Source organism: Chiloscyllium punctatum, chromosome 32, assembly GCF_047496795.1.
Source record: "Chiloscyllium punctatum isolate Juve2018m chromosome 32, sChiPun1.3, whole genome shotgun sequence".
Taxonomy (NCBI): domain Eukaryota; kingdom Metazoa; phylum Chordata; class Chondrichthyes; order Orectolobiformes; family Hemiscylliidae; genus Chiloscyllium; species Chiloscyllium punctatum.
In genome coordinates, this window is record NC_092770.1 from 71,297,605 (window position 1) to 71,320,053 (window position 22,449).

The window sequence follows — 22,449 nt, forward strand, 5'->3', positions numbered from 1 at the left end:
TCCCTAAGTCCCTTTGTGCTTCAGATTTTGAAAACCTTTCTCCATTTCCAAAATAGTTGACACCTGTATTCTTCCTATCAAAGTGCATAACCTTGTGCTGCCCCACATTGTATTCCAACGGCCTCTTCTTTGCCCACTCTCATAGCCTGTCCAAGTCCTTCTACAGCCTTCCACCTTCCTCAACACTACCTGCTTTTCTGCCTATCTTTGTGTCATCTATAAACTTAGCAACAATGCCCTCAGTTCCTTGTCCAGATCATTAATGTATAATTTGAATAGTTGTGATCCTATGACTGACTCCTGTGGAAATCCACTTGTGACTGGCTGCCATCCTGAAAAAGACCCCTTTATCCTCAGTGTCTACTCTATGCAAGTCAACCAGTCCTCTATCTATGCCAGTACAAGGCCCCTAACACCAGCTTTTGTGTAGCACCTTGCCAAAAACCTTCTGGAAATCCAACCAGGTCATGTCCACTGGCTTTACTTGATCTAACTTGTTCATTACCTCCTCAAAGAATTCCAATCAGTTTGTCAGGAATGACCTCCACTTGACAAAGCTGTGCTGACTCAGCCCTATTTTACATGCACTTCCAGAGCCACTGTGATCTCACCCTTAATAATGGCCTCTAAAATCTTACCAGTGACTGAGGTCAGGCTAACCAGTCTGTCATTTCTTGTCTGCTGCCTCCCTCCCTCCTTCCTCAAACAGGGATGTTATGTTCGCCATTTTCTAGTCCTCTGGGGCCATCCCTGACTCCAGTGATTTCTGAAGATCCTCCACCAATGCCTCCCCAATCTCCTCAGTTATTTCCTTCAGAACTCTGGAGTGTGGTCCACCTGGTCTATGTGACTTGTCCACTCTCAGACCTTGCAGATTCCTTAGCACTTTCTTCTTAGTGATGGTCACTACACTCACTCCTGCCCCCTGACTTTCTTGAAGTGCTGATATGCTACTGGTGTCTCCCAATATGAAAATTGATGCAAAGTATCTATTCAGTTCCTCTGCTGTCTTTTTGTTCCCCATTACTGCTGCTCCAGCTTTATTTTCTAGTCGCCCAATGTCCACTCTTGCCTTTCTTTTATGTTTTATATATGTAAAATAATTCTTGCAATCTTTATTTCCAGTACTAGCTAGCTTACCCTCCAATTTCATTTTCTCCTCCCTTTGCTTTTCTCTTTGTTGGTTTTTAAAGGCTTCCCAATCCTCTTGAATCTTCATTCCATTGAATGGTTTAATATTTAGCTTTATGCTGTCCCTGACTTCCTTTGTCAGGCACAGTTGCCTCGTCCTTCCCTTAGTATGTTTCTCCTTCCTTGGGATGAATTTCTTGCTGTGCCTCTTGAATTACCCCCAGAAACCCCTGCCATTGCTGCTTCACCATCTTTCCTGCTCAGCTCCCCTTCCAACCAACTCTGGCCAGCCCTGACATCATGCCTTTGTAGTCACCTTTACTCAATTGTAATGCTGTTACATGTGACCCCAGCTCCTCCCTCTCAAACTGCAGGGTGAATTCTGTCATATTATAGTCACTGCCCCCTAGGGGTGGCTCCACATAAAGCTCCCTAATAAAGGTCTCATGAGTTCTATCCTATATCTAAATTTAATTCCGATGTCAAAACTATCTTACGGTGCATATAGTTTGTAACAAAAGGACAGATAATGTGTTGCTGAACAGCAGCTGTTAAGTGAATCACATGAGGTTTTAAAATGAGATGGGAAAATTTGGGTGCCAACTTGCTTCCTAAACGGTGATCACTTTCTTCTCCAGCTGCAAGAATTGTTCTGATCCACAGCCCGTGAATGTTCTTCAGTCACTGTCACAATCAGGAACTTGGGAATCATCAGCAATAGCCAAAGGTAATTTGTTCTTTTCCAGTTGGACATATTTCCCATGTTACCCTGCGATTAGCTTTGAAGCTATTTTGTAATTGTCAAGCAAACTGAGCCATCAAATTTATCCCATTTTCTTGTCAGTGATGTGGAACCAGACTGTTTTGTAACTGTGACCATATTTGACTCCCTGAGATCAGTTTCTGGCCATATGTCTGCCTCATCGTCAAGGCCACCTCTTTGTGTCTTGTAGCATCACCTGTTTCCACCTTGCCTCAATTGTTCTATCATCCATAACTGTGTTACCTTAAGACTTGGTCATTTTGATCTTATCCGAACCGGCCTGCCGTTTTCGCCTTCAGCAAACCCACAATCATTCAAGAACGCCTCTGCTTCTACACTACCTCTCGGCAAGCTCTGTTCACCCATCACTCCCCTGTACCCATTGACTTACAATGGCTTCCACTCTGACAAAACCTCAACATTAAAATTCTTGACCTGGTTTTCAAATCACTCCATGGCCTCATCCCTTCCAATAACTCTGCACACTCCCAGAGCTCCTCCAGTTCTGGAACGCTGCTTTTGCATGATTTTAACCATTTAGATTAGATTACTTACAGTGTGGAAACAGGCCCTTCGGCCCAACAAGTCCACACTGACCCTCCGAAGAGCGACCCTCCGAAGACCAACCCACCCAGATCCATTCCCCTACATTTACCACGGGCAATTTAGCATGGCCAATTCACCTAGCCTGCACATTTTTGGACTGTGGGAGGAAACCCACGCAGACACTGGGAGAATGTGCAAATTCCACACAGACAGTTGCCTGAGGAGGGAATTGAACTCTGGGTTCTGGCGCTGTGAGGCAGCAGTGCTAACCACTGTGCCACCATGCCGCCCACTTCTATAAATTAGAAACAAAGAAACTTTTTGACCTTGTTCTCTGTTGCTTGGGCTGTAAGCTCTAGAATTTTCTTCCTACACCTCCATTCCTCTCTATCTCTCTTTGCCTCTCTTTCCTCCCCTATAAGACACACACCAAAACTGAGTTTTTGGTCACCTGTCACAATATGTGCTTAAGTGTGAGGTTCTTAAACTTTATTTTCATAACTTTTTTGTGAAGCATCTTTAAATGTTCAGCCACGTTAAAAGTGGTAAGGGCAAATTATTTCAGTCGTTTGCTGTTCACGATATGCTCGTGGTGTCAGGAGTGAAATTCTATCTCAAGCATTGTATTTCCAGAGGTTTTTTTGAGGAAACCATTTGAAATACATACAAGTGAAGGACTAAGATCGAAAAGTGGGGGCACTAAGCTTGAGTTTTAAAATCTTGTCATTGCCCTGGATGAAAGATTGGAACAGATACAGAATTCCATAGATTTAACATGCTGAAAAAGAGTGAATGATTCAGCTTTAATTACTCTAACCATTGCCTGAAATAAGCAAGTTAGGGCTAAATTCCTAGTCATGCATAGCTTTTGTTTTTCAGCAACAAGAGTAATAAATATCAGCTACATACTACTTATTAAAGTTAGTGTAGCAGTTTACTTTAGTTTACTAAAGTAGTTTACTTTATGTATTTGAATTCCTCCAACATTGAAGTTTCAGGTCTTCCTTCATTCATCAAGCTGATGCTTAGCCAGTTATATTTATAACAACATCTCCCAGCGAAGGAGGTTGTTCAGCCCATCACACTTTTACTAGCTCTTTGAATAAAATAACCAATTTGTCCCACTCATATGTACTTCACCCACGGCCTGTGTTTCTTTCCCTTTCAAGTAAATGCCCAATTCTATTTATAAACATTATTATCGAAGATGTCTTCATTTTCTTTTTTTTGTTTTATTCGCCCGTGGGACTTGGGCATCGCTGATAGGGCTGCCATTTATTGCCCGTCCCTGGTTGACCTTGCGAAGGTGGTGGTGAGTTGAACATCTGCAGCCTGTGTCCTGTAGATAGATGCACAATGCCATGAGGAAGGGAATTCCAGGACTTCGACCCAAAAAGTTGTTTCAAGCACTTGACTTCACATCACAATAGCTCACTGACGACAAAGAGTTTTCTCATCATTCCTCTTGTCGCTGCATCCTGAGGGGCCTAACATATTTATGCCATTTGCTTTATTACACTTCATTGACTTGATTTAACTTGCTTTCTTTGCACTAGTTTTAGGTGTTCAGCTTCTAAGCTATGTTTTTGTCATGAAGTTTACATTTGATGATGGATCAGGATCACTTGATGCATTCCTGTGGAATGAGGCGGTAAGTTAATCTTTGACTCTTCCCCATCCAGCCCCAGTTCGTGAAGTATTGACAGAAACTTGCACCACAGGAACTAGTCTTGGTTAGAAATATCATTGCCATTGAAGGTTTTTTTTTAAAAGATAGGTTGTACAGAGGAACTCTGATTATCTGAAGGACATGGGCGAGGAGTATTTCTTTTGGTTAATTGAATTCCGGATAATCGAATGCCGGATAATATAGTTTAGCCAAAGCATTGGGACCTTGCAATCTTGCCAGGTAATCTGATTTTCGGATAATCGAGCTTTCTGTGTAAAATGAAACTCTTTCATAGAGAAGAATGCAAAAGCGCTATAAAATACTTAACTAGTTCTGGCAATCAGATGGTAGTGTAAATTATGCTGCCTGAAATCCAACATCATTCAATCAATATTTATATTAACTGGATTTACTTTCTTTAAATATGCCCACCACTAGTTAATGATGGTATGATACTGTGGCGGATCTCAGAATGACGTTTTGCATCTTTCCAATTTTATCTATGTGATGGCAGATTCACCCAATTTATGGAGAAAGTGCAAACATTCAAGACCAAGAGATTGATTCCTGGTGTTGAAATATTGAGGTGATCTCAAATTACCTCAGCAATACATTAGATAAACATATGGATGAAAATGGAATAGTCTAAGATAGATAGGCTTCAAATTGGTTCCACAGGTCGTGCAACATCAAGGGCTAAGGGCCTGTACTGCGCTGTAATATTCAATGTTCTTTTAATACTGCAGAAATCTGTCAGAGTATATTGAATACGGATTGAAAATAGCCCTCAAGCAGTGCATCAGACTAAACTGCAATTGCGAGACACAATGATATGAGTTAGAACTAGGAAAATGCATATTTAACACCTGTTCCTTGAACTAATTCTGGATTGTGATTGTTCAACACACGGAATGGATATCCAGGGGTACTGTGATTGGCAGCGTGCAGGTGGGCAGTGTCGAGTGGTCAGGATGAATCTGTAAGTTCTTTTCAGATGACTAAGTAGGATGGACCACATTTACTTCCTCATCAAAGGTACAGTCCTTAAATTGGACTGACCCCAGTATGAGGCTTCAGCAGGAGATGGATGACAGAATTCTCGTCTTAATTGTGTTAGAACATAGAACAATACAGCACAGAACAGGCTCTTCGGCCCACGATGTTGTGCCGAACTTCTATCCTAGATTAAGCACCCATCCATGTACCTATCCAAATGCCGCTTAAAGGTCGCCAATGATTCTGACAATTCCTGTTGTTCCTGTGATTCCTGTGAATGATGAGAAGTCTATACCTGGTGTGCCGACCTTTGCTGTATCTCTTCGACCTATGTTCATTGTGGTGCTGGAAAAGCACAGCAGGTCAGGCAGTATCCAAGGAGCAGCAGAATCGACATTTCGGGCATGAGCCCTTCTTCAGGAATGAGGAAAGTGTGCCAGGCAGGCTAAGATAAAAGGTAGGGAGGAGGGACTTGGGGGAGGGGTGTTGGAAATGCGATAGGTGGAAGGAGGTTAAGGTGAAGGTGATAGGCCGGATGGGGTGGGGATGGAGAGGTCAGGAAGAAGATTGCATGTTAGGAAGGTGGTGCTGAGTTTGAGGGTTGGGACTGAAACAAGGTGGGGGGAGGGGAAATGAAACTGGAGAAATCTGAGTTCATCCCTTGTGGTTGGAGGGTTCCTAGGCCGAAAAACTTGCGTCCACATCTCCCCCCTTACTTCCCTCCAAGGCCCCAAGGAATCTTTCCATATCCGCCACAAATTCACCTGCACTGCCACACACATCATTTACTGCATCCGCTGCACCCGATGTGGCCTCCCCTATATTGGGGAGACAGGCCACCTACCTGCGGAAAGTTTCAGAGAACACCTCTGGGACACCTGGACCAACCAACCCAACCACCCCATGGCTCAACACTTCAACTCCCCCTCCCAGTCCACCAAGGACATGCAGGTCCTTGGACTCCTCCGTCGCCAGACCATAGCAACACGACAGCTGGAGGAACCCTCCAACCACAAGGGATGAGCTCAGATTTCTCCAGTTACCTCATTTCCCCTCCCCCCACCTTGTCTCAGTCCCAACCCTTGAACTCAGCACCACCTTCCTAACTTGCAATCTTCTTCCTGATATCTCCGCCCCCACCCCCACTCCGGCCTATCACCCTCACCTTAACCTCCTTCCACCTATCGCATTTCCAACACCCCTCCCCCAAGTCCCTCCTCCCTACCTTTTATCTTAGCCTGCTTGGCACACTCTCGTCATTCCTGAAGAAGGGCTCATGCCCAAAACGTCGATTCTCCTGCTCCTTGGATGCTGCCTGACCTGCTGCGCTTTTCCAGCACCACATTTTCAGCTCTGATCTCCAGCATCTGTAGTCCTCACTTTCTCCTACCTCTGTTCATTATCTACTCACTCTTTTGCCCTTGAAGTGGTTTCTTTTTATTTGTGCTGTCAAAGCCATTTGTGATTTTGTAAATCTCTATAAAATCTCCAATCTCTCCACAAACTGAAGTCCCTTATCCTCAGGATCATTCTAATAAATCTTCTCTGTGCCCCCCTTAAGGCTTTGACAGCTGACCGAGAACTTCCCAGAGTTGGAACACAACAGTTGAGACCTAACCAACTTTTTGTAAATGTTCAGTACAATGTTCTTTAATCTGTTCCTTGATTAATAAAGCCAAGGATCCCAAATGCAATCGTAACAATGGCAGAATTTATCCTGTACATCCACCTCAGGATCTCTTTATCCCTGCACCCCTTTGGGACCTTATCACTCTCCAGTGTTCTCCCCCAGCTGACCATTATTTACATGTGAGAGTAGACAAGTGTTGGAGAGCTATTTGTTGGAAAATATCTCACATCTCATCTAATGCTTTCTTCATTCACATCCTTACCACGAGATGTACATCAGAAACAGTTTCCAGAAAAGATTTTTTCTCTGCGTAATGTAGGGCCACAGCAGTTTTTGAATCACATTTTCAGGAGTGTAAGGCATAGATTTCTCTGTGTCTGCATGGTTCACCTGTTCTCGTTTTTCATCCTATGAGGCAAAGGTGACCGTGTTCATCATCTGGGGAGTTCTGCTGAGTATGTAGGTGTCTGCTGAAGATGATTTGTGTGCAGAAGGTCTTTCTGCCTTGGCAGGATATCCAAATGATTGAGATCTCAATGAGTTGCTGGCTTAGAATTCCCTTTTCAGTGGTCTTTTCTCTGACTCTGAGATGCTCTTGGTTTCAAAGGAGATCTCATAGCTTTTCATTTGGCTGCCTTGTATGGAACACCACCTTGTAGTGTTCTTTTCGATTGTCAGAGTATGACGCCAGACTTCAGTTCACTTTGATAGGCAAGTGTCAGGTTTCCAGTTTCATGGTCAGCCCAGTCTGTCTGAATGGGGTTTGGATGCTGGGTCTGCTAGCTCAGGTGAGCACCGCAGCATCTGTTATTTGTCCTGCATTCTAATCTTCAGATTCTTCCGAAAACCCCTCAAGTGAAAGTGACTGAGCTTCTTTGCAAGATACTGTTACACAGTTCCTGCTCAATGTACATCTTCAGCAAGAGGAGCCCATGACAACCACCAGCCCTGATTTTCTTTTCCGATAATCCCTGCCCATGCCTGGTGATCTGTGCCAATATTTTACATTGACGTCACGGGGAATGATTACCTTGTCTGACTTCAGTACAACAGCAGTCAGGGAATGGAGGTCATCACCGAGATTATCCTGACGTCATCAGTGTTAGTCATGCTAGGGGTACACACACTGATGAGACCGTTTGCAAATTGGCAGACAGAAGGTGTTTAAGCAGCATCAGATGACCACTAATATCCTTGGTGAAGTTAAATTGGTTGACTGACCAAATGATTCACAGCAGTGAAGCCAGCACCAGCTTTGTACCATTCCTCTTTTCCATAGTCACTCCAAATGAATGTGTAACCGGCACTGATTTTCTTGAGGTCATCACTGAGCGCCATTATCTGGATATTCTACTGAGCCAGCTTTCTACCAACAAGAACAGTTCTTCCCTCAGGTCTTATTTTTCTAATTTAGACCATGAATAACTGTAAGGTGATGTCACATTTTTCTTTGTTTCTCTAATTTGTATCTAAGATTTGTAATTAAGATGGTGTCCATGTGTGGCAGCATTGTAAAAGTTTCTCTGTGCTTCTGTACTTGAGTACATGTGACAATAACCTAATTCTGAAGTCTGTCGACTGTACTGTTGTCCATGAGGGTGCACACCGATGGTGTCCAGTGTGTTAGAATACATTCAGATTTACGATTAGAAAAGATAAGTGAAATTTCCATACTAAAAGCAAAAGCAGATGTCAACTTTGTGTCAAATGAAGCTTATCCATCCTGGACGCTGGTGTCAGCAGGATTTCTGTAAGAGCCTGTATAAATCAGTGGCACATTTAATAAAGACATTCCAGGAAGGCTTTGGGGAGAAGGAGGTAGAGGGGCAACTCTGATAAGGTAACCGAACAAGTTGGGCAAGGATTATTCCTTGTCAGAGTAAAGGGGACTTTAGCGACATTAGTAACCAACGACTTAGAATGAACACGTCTGTGTTTCAGGTTTGTTTGTATGAAGGAAGACTGGTATTTGGATAATGAGATGCTAACAGTGTAAGGATATTCAACTTTCTGAATCGTTTGGAGTATTGCTTTGGTTCTTTGACTGAGGTGAATCTCTCCCTCTGTAAAATAAAACAACTGCAAAATCAGCACTCAAGTTCATGCAATTGACTGACCTGTCAATTTAGATACAGGTGTCACTTTTACTGCCTTTTTGAGACTGACTTAAGGTCACATTAGTGATGGAGCAGACAATGTTGGGGGATGTTTTCTAGCCACTTCCTCAATGGGAGCAAGCAATGTGGTCGTGAAAGGGTTTTGTTCACTTACTCCAGGAGCAGCCAACTTCTAATTCTCTTTCCAGTGGTGACATATGGACTTTAAGGGCAGCATGGTGGCTCAGTGGTTAGCACTGCTATCTCACAGTGCCAGGGACCCGGTTCGATTCCAGCCTCGGGCAACTGTCTGTGTGGAGTTTGCACATTCTCTGGGTGCTCCAGTTTCCTCCCAAAGACCAAAGATGCGCAGGTTAGGTGAATTGGCCATGCTAAATTGCCCATAGTGTTCAGGGATGTGTAGGTTTAGATTAGATTACTTACAGTGTGGAAACAGGCCCTTCGACCCAACAAGTCCACACCGACCCGCCGAAGCGCAACCCACCCAGACCCATTCCCCTACATTTACCCCTTCACCTAACATTACAATTTAGCATGACCAATTCACCTAACCTACACATTTTTGGACTGTGGGAGGAAACCAGAGAACCCGGAGGAAACCCACGCAGACATGGGGAGAATGTGCAAACTCCACACAGTCAGTCGCCTGAGGCGGGAATTGAACCTGGGTCTCTGGCGCTGTGAGGCAGCAGTGCTAACCACTGTGCCACTGTGCTGCCCACGGTGCATTAGTCATGGGATATGTAGGGTTAAGCGGATGGGTCTTGGAGGAATACTCTTCGGAGGGTTGGTGTGGACTTGTTGGGCCAAATGACCTGTTCCTACACTGCAGGTATTCTCTGTTCAGTGGACAGGTTCACAGATCCAACTCCCTGTGACTTCCCATTTGCTTCAACATTGCTGTTGCTACTGGACTTGTAACATCAAATGTTTGAAGACTGATAATAGAAAGATGAAGAGCATGGCTTCTGCCTGTATTAGATTATAGTGAGGGAGAGTTAGGTGTCATCAGCCTCACTCTGCCATCTTGATCACTCTTAATCCAGGAGCAAAACAGGTGTGGATAGTACTCTCTGCAAAATGTCATTAGTTTAGCTGATTTCCTCAGATTCATTAAAGGAAGTTGATTTTTTTATTGGAAAAAGAATATACTTCCTTGTTAGAGAAAAAGACAATGTATCAGGAAATTCAAACAACAGTTTGAAACTTGCTATTTGTTTGTTTGCTATTCCAATATTCTGCTACAGCCTGAGAGTCAGTCAGTAATGATACGTGACAGCTTTAAACATTAGTGTGTATTTATGCTATTATAGGATCTGGGCAGTTAAGAGCCAGTGGAGATTAGCACTGAAATAGCTGTTGTGTAGTTTATTTCTAAATTTAATTTGTGGATAATTAAACCGAAGACTCAGCAGGTAACTGGAGTCCAATTAAAGCTGGTTCTTCTTCCCTTCAGGAAAGATTCTTTGGGATTTCTGCAGCTGATATTATGATCGACGATGTGCTTCAGGGGAAGCTAACAAGAATAATGGACACATTGTGTCCATCAAGGACAACTCCAGGTAAGACACTGGAGAGTACTTGTATTTGGTGTTATCTGTACACCGGGGAATTCTGGACATTTTTATTTTGTTCTGATTTTCTTTTGTTTTTGTTGCAGATGCTCCTCACTTCAAAGAAGGAATAGTGTTTCAGCACTGTCTCATTTGAAGTGTTAGAAATTACTTTGATGCTTCCTGGCGATTCATTACCAGATAGAATCATTAACAATCCGAAGGGGGCTTTAACATCAACTAGAAGTGTCATGTCTGTACACATCTCCCTTGACAGTTTTCAAAAACATACTGTTTCTGGTCTTGTACACCCGCCACCCCTGTGATTATTGACTGACGTTGGCCATAATTCAAGTGCCTTAATTTTAAAATTCTCAACTTTGTTTGCAAACCCTCCTGTAGCGCCTCTCCTCCTGTTCTCTGTGGTGCCATTGAGCTGTACAAATATCTGTCATCCTCCAATGCTGCCTGCATTCACATCCAAGCTTAAAGCAATCCAGTACTACCAGCCATGTTCAGATTGACCACAAGCTCTGGAATGTTGTCCCCAGACCCCTCTACCCCTCGTTTAAGCTGCTGCCTAAACCCTACCTCCAATCGCATCTGCCCTGACAGCTCCTACTTTCAGTGTGTTCATTGGTATCACTCTTGTTAAGTGACTTGAAAAATTCATAACGTGTTGAATACATGCTGTGCTGCCCACAAGGACCAACAGCTCAACATTTGAGGAGTTTTGAACTACGAAGCATTCATTCTGTGATCTGTATGCGATAATTACAAAAATAACTGCATGAGATATCACAGGCAAGTTGCAGTGCAGCACCATTTTGGACAGTTCACAGCTTATCTGGAAAGGGATTAGCCCATCTCATCACCCCTGCTTAGATAAGATGACACTTCAAACCTGCTGTGCTCCACAATTCATCGAGCCAGACGATGTTATACAGAGCAAGTGTCTGGCAAGAAATATGACAACTTTAATCACTGTTTAAACATGATGTTAAAAACCCTTGTGACTGCTATCTGTGTACGTCCATTGTAACCGGGTACTGTTTCACACTGGATTAGTGGTGCTGGAAGAGCACAGCAGTTCAGGCAGCATCCAACGAGCAGCGAAATCGACGTTTCGGGCAAAAGCCCTTCATCAGGAATCCTGATGAAGGGCTTTTGCCCGAAACGTCGATTTCGCTGCTCGTTGGATGCTGCCTGAACTGCTGTGCTCTTCCAGCACCACTAATCCAGTATTTGGTTTTCAGCATCTGAAGTCATTGTTTTTACACTGTTTCACACTGGTTACAAGGATAGTCATGGTCAGATTCTCTGATGGTCAGTACAGGTGAGGGATAGATAAAAAGTGCCTGCTGAGGAGAGAAAGTAGCAAGGTCTGAAGCACTCCTTCCAAGAGAAATGGCATCAGAATGAAGAAAAGCAGATATAAGATGCATTGTGCGGAAGAGTGAGCAGATTAGAAAGTTCTACAGCCTGAAGATTTCAAGGGAAATACGCCACTGTTGAACTCAGTAATCAGAAAAGTGTCAGTAAAGATCTGGAGGAGCAGGAATATATCCATTTTGTTTCAGTTGAAAGCCTGTCTTTAATAATCATACTCGGCTGCCCTCTGCACTGAGTCATGCAGTTTACCAGCTGGTCAGCAGGTACTGGATGTCATGGCAACAGCCAGCTTCCTTTTTTTTGATGAGCAGTATCTATCAGTTGAAAGCTGTATAATTGGCTCCACTATATGGAACCCTCAGCCTGGACTGCTTGAACCACACATGGCTGAGAGGCAGCTCAGAGGGAGAATAGGCAGGAAAAAGCAGGATGGAACAGTGTGTTGCACTAACCCTCATCTCAACTGGCAAATGTCTGAGACTAGATTACCGTCACGCCTAGGTCAGATAGGGTCACATGCCAAAGCCTGGAGGTGAGGAAAGGGATAAAATGATTTACAATCAAGCAACGCAGGTTGCATTAGAATGCAGGAAGGTTCAGTCTCTGCTCAATGGCAATAACCAGTCTCCATTCTCCAGTTAATGAGAATGAAGGCATACAGCTGGCTCAGTGGTTAGTACTGCTGCCTCACAGCGCTAGGGTCTCACCTGACATTCTGTGTGGAATTTGCACATTCTCCCATGTCTGCTTTGGCTTCCTTCTAACTCCAAAGATGTGCAGATTAGGGCCATGTTAAAATGCCCATAGTGTCCAGAGATGTGTAGCTTAGATAGGTTATTGATAAAAGTGGGGTCACAGGAATGGGGTGGGTTGCTCTTCGGGGGGTCAGTTCAGACTCTTCCTGTATTGTAGGGGTTCAGTGATTCTATGAAATGGGCCAAACTCCATTGTCTGAGTGTTACATGAACTCCTGCAATCAAATGGCTGATGCGCTCCCATTGAAAGATCACATGCAGGTTACAGACACATTTCTAAAGGGCAGCTGGCTACCTCTCAAACCGCAGCCTCTGAAACGAGAGGAGTCACTGGCTTTAGAAAGGGCAGCCAATAAGGGAAATGAGAGATCAGCTGTGGATGTAGTATAAAGTCGTAAAGAGAAGCAGACTATTCAACCTAACAAGACCATACTGGAATTTATGCCTCACACAACTTGCTCCCAACTCTCTCTATCGAATCCAATCAATATATCCTATTCCTTTCTGTCCCATGTGTTATCTAGTCTGCCCTTAATTCCTCTCAGCTCATCACCTCACCCATTTCCTCCTAACAGTGGGTTCCTCATTCCAACCACTTCCCTGGATAGATGGAGTGGAAAAGTGTGGCGCTGGAAAAGCACAGCTGCCTAACCTGTTGTGCTTTTCCAGCGCCACACTTTCCTACACTGACTTTCCAGCATCTGCAGTCCTCACTTTCTCCTAGCATAGATGGAGGCCACTTAGCTTATCATAGTCCGAAAAGTAGCTGTCCAGCCTCATCCCACTTTCTAGCTCTTAGTCCACAGTCCTGTTGGTTTAGCACTTCAAGTGCATATCCAAGCATTTTTCTTTAGATGTTATGACAGTATGTGCTTGTGCTATCCATTCAGTGAGTTCCAGATCACCTCCACACTCCAAGTGTGAAAACCTTTTCCCTGTATAGCTGCTACTCTTATACCTGAATGCTTGCCCCAGTTATAGATCCTCGAGGAGAAAGTGAGGACTGCAGAGGCTGGAGATCAGAGCTGAAAATGTGTTACTGGAAAAGCGCAGCAGGTCAGGCAGCATCCAAGGAACAGGCGAATCGACGTTTTGGGCATGAGCCCTTCAGAAGGGTTTATGCCCGAAACGTCGATTCTCCTGTTCCTTGGATGCTGCCTGACCTGCTGCGCTTTTCCAGCAACACATTTTCAGCCCAGTTATAGATCCCTTGACCCAAAGGCAGTAAAACCTTCCCATCCACCTTTAGGAGACCCCTCAAAATTGGATGCACTTCTGTTGAATTCTCTGTTAAATTTATTACTGCCTATCTTAAATTTAGAGAGCCTAATTCTGGTCTCCCCTAGAAGTGTAAACAGCTTGCTGATGTATCCCAATCCAACTTTACTTGCCTGGAAGATGGAATTACTTTACTCATTAAATGATTCCCGCTGTCATGGGGATGTTCTGGGAAATGGTTACAATCCACCTTGTCACACATCTTGCTGTCATCACTCACAGCAGAGTTTTTAACACTCAGGTGTGGATTTGCAGAAACACAGTCACAGTATAGTTCAGGGCTAATTGCACAGGCACTCTTGGGAGACCATTTCCAATCTGCTATATGACTATTAATCATCAGATTACCAACTACTGTGCACATTGACTTGCTACATTGTTTTATATAGGTATGATTTGGAAGGCTTTTTCAGTGCAACTTCAATTTAATTCCTCAATCCTATTCTCTAGTAAGAATTTTGCATCCCTGCTTTCGTTAAGAAGATCAATAAACGGTTTGCAATTGTGGCTCACTTGTTGGTGTAATTATAGACAGGAATAAACATTGTAATTGGACTCAAGGCAGCAGTGTTGTTAGCCTGCAATAGCATGTAAATATTACCACTGTCTGTCACCTTGAATGCATAAACTGCTTTGTTTCATGTAGCACAAGTTTTTTGTTTTGGCAGAACATCAACATTGAATGTCTAAGCCTACCAGTTCCTGCTAGTAATATTAATTTGTGTGACATTGCAGTGCCTGGCACTAACGGAGTAATTCAATTAAATAATGGCCAGAATGTTACATTTCAGAATGTTATATTTGTCAGCTCCCCCTCTCCTTCCCTCCTTATCCCCCACTCCCTCCCTCCGTCCTCCCCCACTCCCTCCCCCTCTCTTTCCCTCCTTATTTCCCACTTCCTCCCTCCTCCCCCACTCCCTCCATCCCCTCTCCCTGACTTTCCCCACCTTTTCCACTCCACTGGCTCCCTTTCCTCTCTCTCTCTCTTCTCTTTCCTTTCATTTCTGCACTTGTCTGCCCCAAATCCCCAGCAGTCTTCCTCCCTTTTCCCTGAACATGAAGCAGTACTTCTAGAAATTAAAGGCCAGAATTAGGAAAAAAGCACACTGCTACTTTTCAGTTGGTCGGCAGGTAATCGGATTGTGTCTATCTCACACATTGATAAGAAAAATCTACCAAATCTATTTTGATAATTCTGTACCTTCTTTGTTATCCACAGACAATGGCCCATGGTTAGAATGCTGTGTCAAGTCCTATTATGCTGGTGACGGCTCTGAGCAGAAGACATGCTACCAAATATTTGATACTGTTGTAGCAGAAACCGAGGACATTTAACATTTGATTTGTACAACATTAGCTCGAGTTTGCAGCGAATGAATCATCTCGTCACATTTCTTTATTTTAATGAATCAATATGCATTGTTTTCTTAAAGAGAAAAAAACACAACTGTAGAAGTTCAAGTACAAATAATCAATTCAAGTAAATGTATAACAAGGTTAAGGAATTAACAACAAAAAGTTCATACTTGGTAGGAAACAGAATAGAATACTCTGGCTTTTTACTATCTCTTTAGTTTGTGGGTCCTTGTGGCAGATTTTGTTACCTTAATAAATACAAATAAGCCACTCCTAATTGTATTTGAAAGTGTACTTGCTTATAGAATTCTTGATGTGAAAAATATAATGAAGGCTACTGCTTTATAATAAAACTCAATTACATATGCAGTAAGCCTTTGGCTACAGTACTTGCAATACTGCTTAGGTGAGTGAACACTTTGTTCGTACTAATGTTACTCATTTGACTTTTAATCAAATTCAGGATTTTTTCCTCATGAAATGCTTTTGAGATTTCTCCTTGTATTAATATCAATACTGTTTTCTTTTGTACATATCACTTACAGGTGTTGCTGAAAAAGAAGGATGAATCTTGTCATCTTGCACTTATCAGGTCAAATGCAAGAATGTCAAATTTCAAATGGTTGCAGTTGATATTACAGGAGAAAGGGTTGTTGATCAGTGGCAAGAGGATTGTAAATTGGTCAAGGCCTTGCCATAGTGAAAAGGAAAGAAGCTCCCCATACTCCCAAGGAAATTTAACAATTGTTCAAAGTTTGAACAAAAATTTCCTTTGGTTTTCAGAGAACGCTCCCTGTGGGTGAATGTGTGCCTCTTATTTTAAAAAGCTCTAAATTGGCCATGTTATGAGCTTCATTAATTGTTGGTGTAGCTGTTAGTTCACAATTGACTCATAAGTCTTAATAAGCAGAGTACTCGACCAGACTTTTACTTTTAGACGCTATTCTGTAATTAGACATCACTTGCTAAATAATTCCGAGTGCAAAATAGATTGTACAAACAATCAGTTTAAGATAATCAGTTCAGTTCATATAGTTGCTAGAATCAAAAATCATTCAAATGTAGGGACTGCATTTTTTAGCAATTGAAGAGGAACAGGTTCAAGCCTTGTGCATTTTGCTTTTAAATTACCCAGAAGCATGTGGGGCCATCACTACTTTTTCCATGGCTATACTTTGGCCAATGAGATTTAACCTGCCAACCAGTTAGGATACTTCTCTCCTTTATTATGAATTGGTCTGATCAGTTAACATCTGGCATTCTTGCGTTTGTCCTGTTGAGTGCAAGATAAAACATTTTAGCAACATATCTTTCTTTTCAGCAAGTTCAATGTTTTGTACTACGTGGTCACTTAAAGGTGTCTGTTGTGTTAGACTTTATAAAGATCGCCACTTGTTCCCTTTTTGCTACATAAAAGTGCATTTGAAAATGATTAATTGATCTATTTGATTGGTTCCTATTGTCATGTTTAAGTGGTTTAAGGCTTTGACTGGAAATACTCTACACATGCTCAAATCTTTTCTCTTGGGAGCTGATGCAGACATGATGTGTGGAATAGCCTCCTTCTGTACTATAATAGTTCTGAGATTCTGTGAATCAATGGCTTGTTTTTATTTTGATCTTGCTCATAGCTCAATTTAAAGGGAGAGCACATTTCAGCAATCTCTTTCAGTGGAGTCAAATAGGGAAATATTTCATTCACAGTATTTATAACCATGGAATTATTACAAGTAAATCTTTGAGTTTTTGAGAATACATTTGTCAACACAGTAAAAAAAATTTAGTAACTGCAGCAAAGGGTTGTACTACAACCTATTCTCATTCATATTCCTGTTGCTTCTCCCAGCTAGCATTCTTGTGTTTTGTCACAGTTTCACATACTCTAGGCATGTTAGCATCCCTTCTCTTGAGCTGTGCTTAGTGTTATAGTGTTAGACTAATACATATTGAGTTGGGTTATGGTATATTATTGTGTGTTAAGGATGTTTTGTCAATCTAGCCTTTTTTGTCTAAAGCTATGATTCATGCTTTGGAAATATTAGTGATTAAAATGTGAACATTTTCAGATTTAAATCCGGATCAAATTCAGATTTCCATTATTTTTGGCTTACAGTAGTTACCGTGTACTATTTGCCCTTGACTTGATTCCATGGATTCTACTAGACCAGCCTCCTCCTGAGCCTTTTTGCATACCAATCTCGATGCAATCATTATTTTCCAGACTCCAAAATTCTCCTAGGCCATCAGTCACTATTGCTGTCAGTGCTGGCTGCAGCAGACCGCAACCTATTCTCATTCATATTCCTGTTACTTCTCCCAGTCATCATACGCCTTAGTCCCACATGTTCTGTGAACTGCTACAGCAAATACTGTAGCTAATCCCTCATAGTTTCACTGTTTCTAACATCCAACCTGGTGCAGATTGTTCCCCACCTTTCTGCATATCCTCGATCTCATAAAAAGGTGAGCCATTTGTACAAGAATGTGCACAAGTTGTACATAAACACAAAAGAGTGGGGGACGACAACAAGTAAAACAAAAACTGAGGCAGTATTCGTGTGACTCAAATACCAAAGAAGCCTGTCAACAACTGTAAAGAGAGAATAAATGGTCGTGTATATAGACAGAGCAAGTGTCATAAAAACAAGGGAGAATGGGAATGGAGCATAATTATCTTTGAAGTGTATGCACTGTTAGTCGTCAGGGGATACAGCAGTTATATACTGGCAATGACATTAGGGGAACTGCTTTACTCTTTGAATCATTTCGCAGGACTTCACTGGAAAGCCAGATAGGAGCTTGGTTTAATATTTCATCCAAAACATAGCACCTTTGACAATGCAGCTCTCATACAGTTTTAACTGATGTAATTCTCTCGAGTTGAGTTTGAACCCTTGACCTGAAGAATCAAAAGATAACAGTGCTACCATGGTTCGAAAGTTGATGCCTGTTCTGATAAATGGTCATTTTTATTTGTGAGCAAGCCCATTCACAGCATGGTAAAAGGAAACTATTTTAGGTTATTGACAGTTTCTATAAATAGAACGAGGATTTTTTTTTTGTCTGGAGCATTGCAATAACAGAGAAAATAAAACTGAAGCTAGAATGGCTGAAATATTCTGATTTCATCACGTTAACTACAGGCCCACTTAATTCTGTATGTTATGCCCACCAAAATGAGGCAAAGTTTCAATCCACAAAAAGATTATGGACAAGCTGTCAAGTAAAGTGATGATGTTGATGAGCAAGGATTACAATGTAGTCAATTGATATTTATCACTGCAGTCTCTGCGCATTGCCAGATAGAGTGGCTAATGTCATGCTATTGAAACCATTCTGGTCACTTGCTAACAAATCTGTTCTTAAATTATAATTCCCTTTCTATATATGTATGATTCTTTTAACTTTGCAAAGGAAACCACCTCCACCGAACCATGTGTGTACAATGCACCTACAGTCAGAGCCATGTTACCACCAGAGATATTGCAGAGCAGACCACTGGCATTCAGAAACAATGGCAGACTCTTTATTCTATCGCTGTGACCCCAACTTCTAGATTCACAGTCAAGGAAAGCATTTTCTCAGCTTTTACCCTGCCAAGACACTTAGGAATTTTATAAATTACAATTGAATCATGTCTCATTTTCCTAAACCCTAGGGACTGTACGCCTAGTATCCTCAAACTTTCTTCATAAATCATTCTCTTCATCCCAACAATCAGTTTAGTGGATCATTGGTTGTGCTACCTAAAGGCAATAATGACCTTCCTTAAGTAAGGAGACCAAACCTGCACACTGTAATTCAGGGGCGGCATCACCATTACCCTGTACGGATCGATAAGTATGTTTTGTTATTTTACAGAAAATAATATTGACCAGAGTACTTGAATACTTGAGTAGTATACTAGATTTGTAAACATCCAATTGAACCAACAAAATATCCTACCAGAAAGAGAGCATTGTGCTACCTCTAGCTATTTTCATCAATGGTCTTCCCTCCATCACAGTAATTTAGATACTTGCTGATGTTAGCATAGTGTCCAGTTGCATCTATACCACCTCAGGTAGCACTGCTGCCTCACAGTGCCAGGGCCCGGGTTCAATTCCAGTCTCGAGCGATTGTCTGGGGGGAGTTTGCACATTCTTCCTGTGTCTTTGTGGGTTTTCTCTGGGTGCTCTGGTTTCCTCCCACAGTCCAAAGATGTGCAGGTTAGGTGAATTAGCCATGCTAAATTGTCCATAGTGTTAGGTGCATTAGTCAGGGGTCAATATAGGGGAGGGGAATGGGTCTGGGTGGGATACTCTTTGAAGGGTTGTTGTGGACTTGGCTGAATAGCCTGTTTCCATACTGTAGGGAATCTAATCCAACATCTGTGATGATGTGTTGAACACTGCACATTGAAAGGATGTAGACATCCAGATGATAAGCCCATCCCTAATTGCCTTTGTAAAGGTACAGGGGTGAACTACATTCTTGAAAGGAAGTGGTAGGCCATTTCGAAGGCAGTTAAGAAACAACCACTATGCTATGGTTCTGGAGTAGCACGTAAAGACTTCACATTTCCTTCACTAAAGGTCACTATTGGACCTCATGGGATTTGAGAAAAACCTAGTTGTTTCATGTCATCATTACTGCAACCAGCTTTTTACTCTAGATTTATTCAATGAATTGAATTAAAATTTTTCAGCTGTTTTAGTAGGATTGAACTACTTAATCGTAACATAATCACTATACTGTATAATTAAGCATTGAAGAGTACAGAAAGTATCCAACTCTTTAATCGGTTGATAGTTTCAATATTTTTTTTAAATCATTTTGTGGGATGTGGACGTCGCATTGATTGCCCCTCCCTTGCTGCCCCTGGGAAGGTGGTGGTGAGCTGTCTCTTGAATTGCTGCAGTCCACCTGCTGTGGGTTAACCCCACAATACCATTAGGGAGGGAATTCCAGGATTTGGACCCAGTGATAATGAAGGAACGGCAATATGTTTCCAAGTCAGGATAGTGAATGGATTGGAAGGGAACTTGAAGTTTATGGTATTCCCAAATATCTGCTGCCCTTCTCCTTCTAGATGGAAGTGATCGTGAGTTTGAAAATTGCTGTCCGAGGATCTTTGGTGAATTTCTGCAGTGCATCTTGGGGATAGTACACACTGCTGCTACTGAACATCGATGGTGGATGCGGTGCCAGTCAAGGGGGCTACTTTGTCCCAGATAGTTTCGAGCTGCACTCATCCAGACAGGTGGGGAGTATTCCATCACACTCCTGACTTAAAGCCTGTCTACTATCTACAAGGCATAAGGAGTGAGGAGGTAAGTTGCTCACCGCAGTGTTCTCACCTCTGCCCTGCTGTTGTAACCACTGTGTTTATGTGGTGAGTCTCTAATCCATGATCACTCCCAGGATGTTAATAGTGGGAGATTCAGTGATGGTGATGCCATGGAATGTCAAGGGGCAGTGGTTAGACTGTCTCTTATTGGTGATGGTCACAGCCTGCCATTTGTGTGCTGCAAATGTTACTTACCACTTGTAAGTCCAAGGCTGGATATTGTCCAGATCTTGTTGTGTTTAGACATGGATTGCTTTAGTAGCTCAGGAATTCTGAATGGTTCAGACGATGGTGCAGTCATGATTAGATTACTTACAGTAGTGGAAACAGGCCCTTCAGCCCAACAAGTCCACACCACCCCGCCAAAGCGCAACCCACCCATACCCCTACATCTACCCCTTACCTAACACTACAGGCAATTTAGCATGACCAATTCACCTGGCCTGCATATCTTTGGACTGCGGGAGGAAACCGGAGCACCTGGAGGAAACCCACACAGACACAGGGAGAATGTGCAAACTCCACACAGTCAGTCGCCTGAGGCGGGAATTGAACCCAGGTCTCTGGCGCTGTGAGGCAGCAGTGCTAACCACTGTACCACCGTGCCGCCCACAAACATTCGCAAACATTCCCACTTCTGACCTTATGTTGGAGGGAAGGTCATTGATGAAGCAGCTGAAGATGGTTGGGCCTATGACACTACCCTGAGGAACTCTTTCAGAGACATCCTGGAGCAGTTGTAACATATTGTATTATCACAGGGTTTTTATTGGGTTGTCTTTATCACTGCCCTGCTTTCTCTCCTTAACCTCTTTCTCCAGATATGGTCCCCTGCATATATTCATAGTCACCCTTTAATCTTGTCACCTCCAAAGCCTCTCTTCTCATATCAGTTCAATCACAGATAAGGTAATGTCTGCTCACTCCCCATTGAGACCCCACTTCTCCACCTGTCCTTGGATGCACATGTTGCCTAGTCATTTACAACGACAAGTTCATGATTCAAACTGCCCAGCTATGGCCCTTTGTACGCCATGATATTTCTGCAGCGAGCAATCTGTTCATCTACACTCTCACCACCACCTTTGAAGCCCTCGGTACCATTCAGACTTCTTATCTCTACTCCTTTAAGTTCAGACGACTGAGTCTTGAAGATTTATAGCATTAATTTGGTTTATCCTTTCATTGCCAGATCTGGCTGGACCACCCACACATCATCGTGTTATAACCTTCCAAAACTGCTCATTATTCCAGGGTCATCCTGGAATGTAAAGATGCTGTTGACCTTCTTCAGTGAAAACTGTCTTCCTAAATCTCTGCGCCTCCTCCTTCCTCTTCAGTAAAATGCAACAAGTTCAGAAACAGCTGCAGCACTAAGTTTGTGGTCATGTGTTTTGCTGTCTTTGCTGCTCCCCATTCTACCTCTAACCTACCAAGCCAAACTTTTTATAAACTATGTCCAATCGCATTACCCTCTTTTTGCTACCTTTCTGCCTCTTTGTTGTCCATGAGACTGCTTCATATGGTCTTGAACATCAATGTAGACCATCCAATAATCCCAACCTTCCCCCAGTTTAGTGGTCAATGATCCCCTCTAACCAGAATTAGTCATCATCAGCCCTCTCTTCAAAGAAAGAAAGAGTTAACATTTCCACTCCAATGTGACTTTTCTTCAGAACTGAAAGTAAACTGTTGCTTCAGCTGGAAGATGTGTTTGGGGCCTTGGACAGTGAAGAGGGAGGAGGTGAATGGGCAAGTGTTACTTTCTAGGATTGCATGGGAAGGTAGCATGGGTGAGTGAGGAGGAGTTACGAGTGACTGGGAGTGGACCAGGGTGTTACATAGTAAACTGTTCATACAGAATGCACTCATTGGAGGAGAAGGAAAGATGTGTTTGGAGATGGTGCAAATAGCATAGCATGAGCCTTTGGATG

At 42.6% G+C, this 22,449-nt stretch overlaps 1 protein-coding gene across 3 annotated transcripts in view; it reads left to right on the forward strand.

Moving 5' to 3' along the window:
* The window catches only part of pot1 (protection of telomeres 1 homolog), a 331,735-nt gene extending 315,117 nt beyond the window's left edge, over nucleotides 1-16,618 (forward strand). For all 3 annotated transcript variants that reach the window (XM_072552655.1, XM_072552656.1, XM_072552657.1), the window contains exons 17-20: nucleotides 1,770-1,858; nucleotides 3,997-4,091; nucleotides 10,309-10,414; nucleotides 15,050-16,618. In XM_072552655.1, coding sequence (XP_072408756.1) covers nucleotides 1,770-1,858; nucleotides 3,997-4,091; nucleotides 10,309-10,414; nucleotides 15,050-15,165 — 406 coding nt within the window. In that variant the 3' untranslated portion in view covers nucleotides 15,166-16,618. The remainder of the gene's footprint in view (nucleotides 1-1,769; nucleotides 1,859-3,996; nucleotides 4,092-10,308; nucleotides 10,415-15,049) is intronic.
* The last annotated feature ends 5,831 nt before the right edge of the window (nucleotides 16,619-22,449 follow it).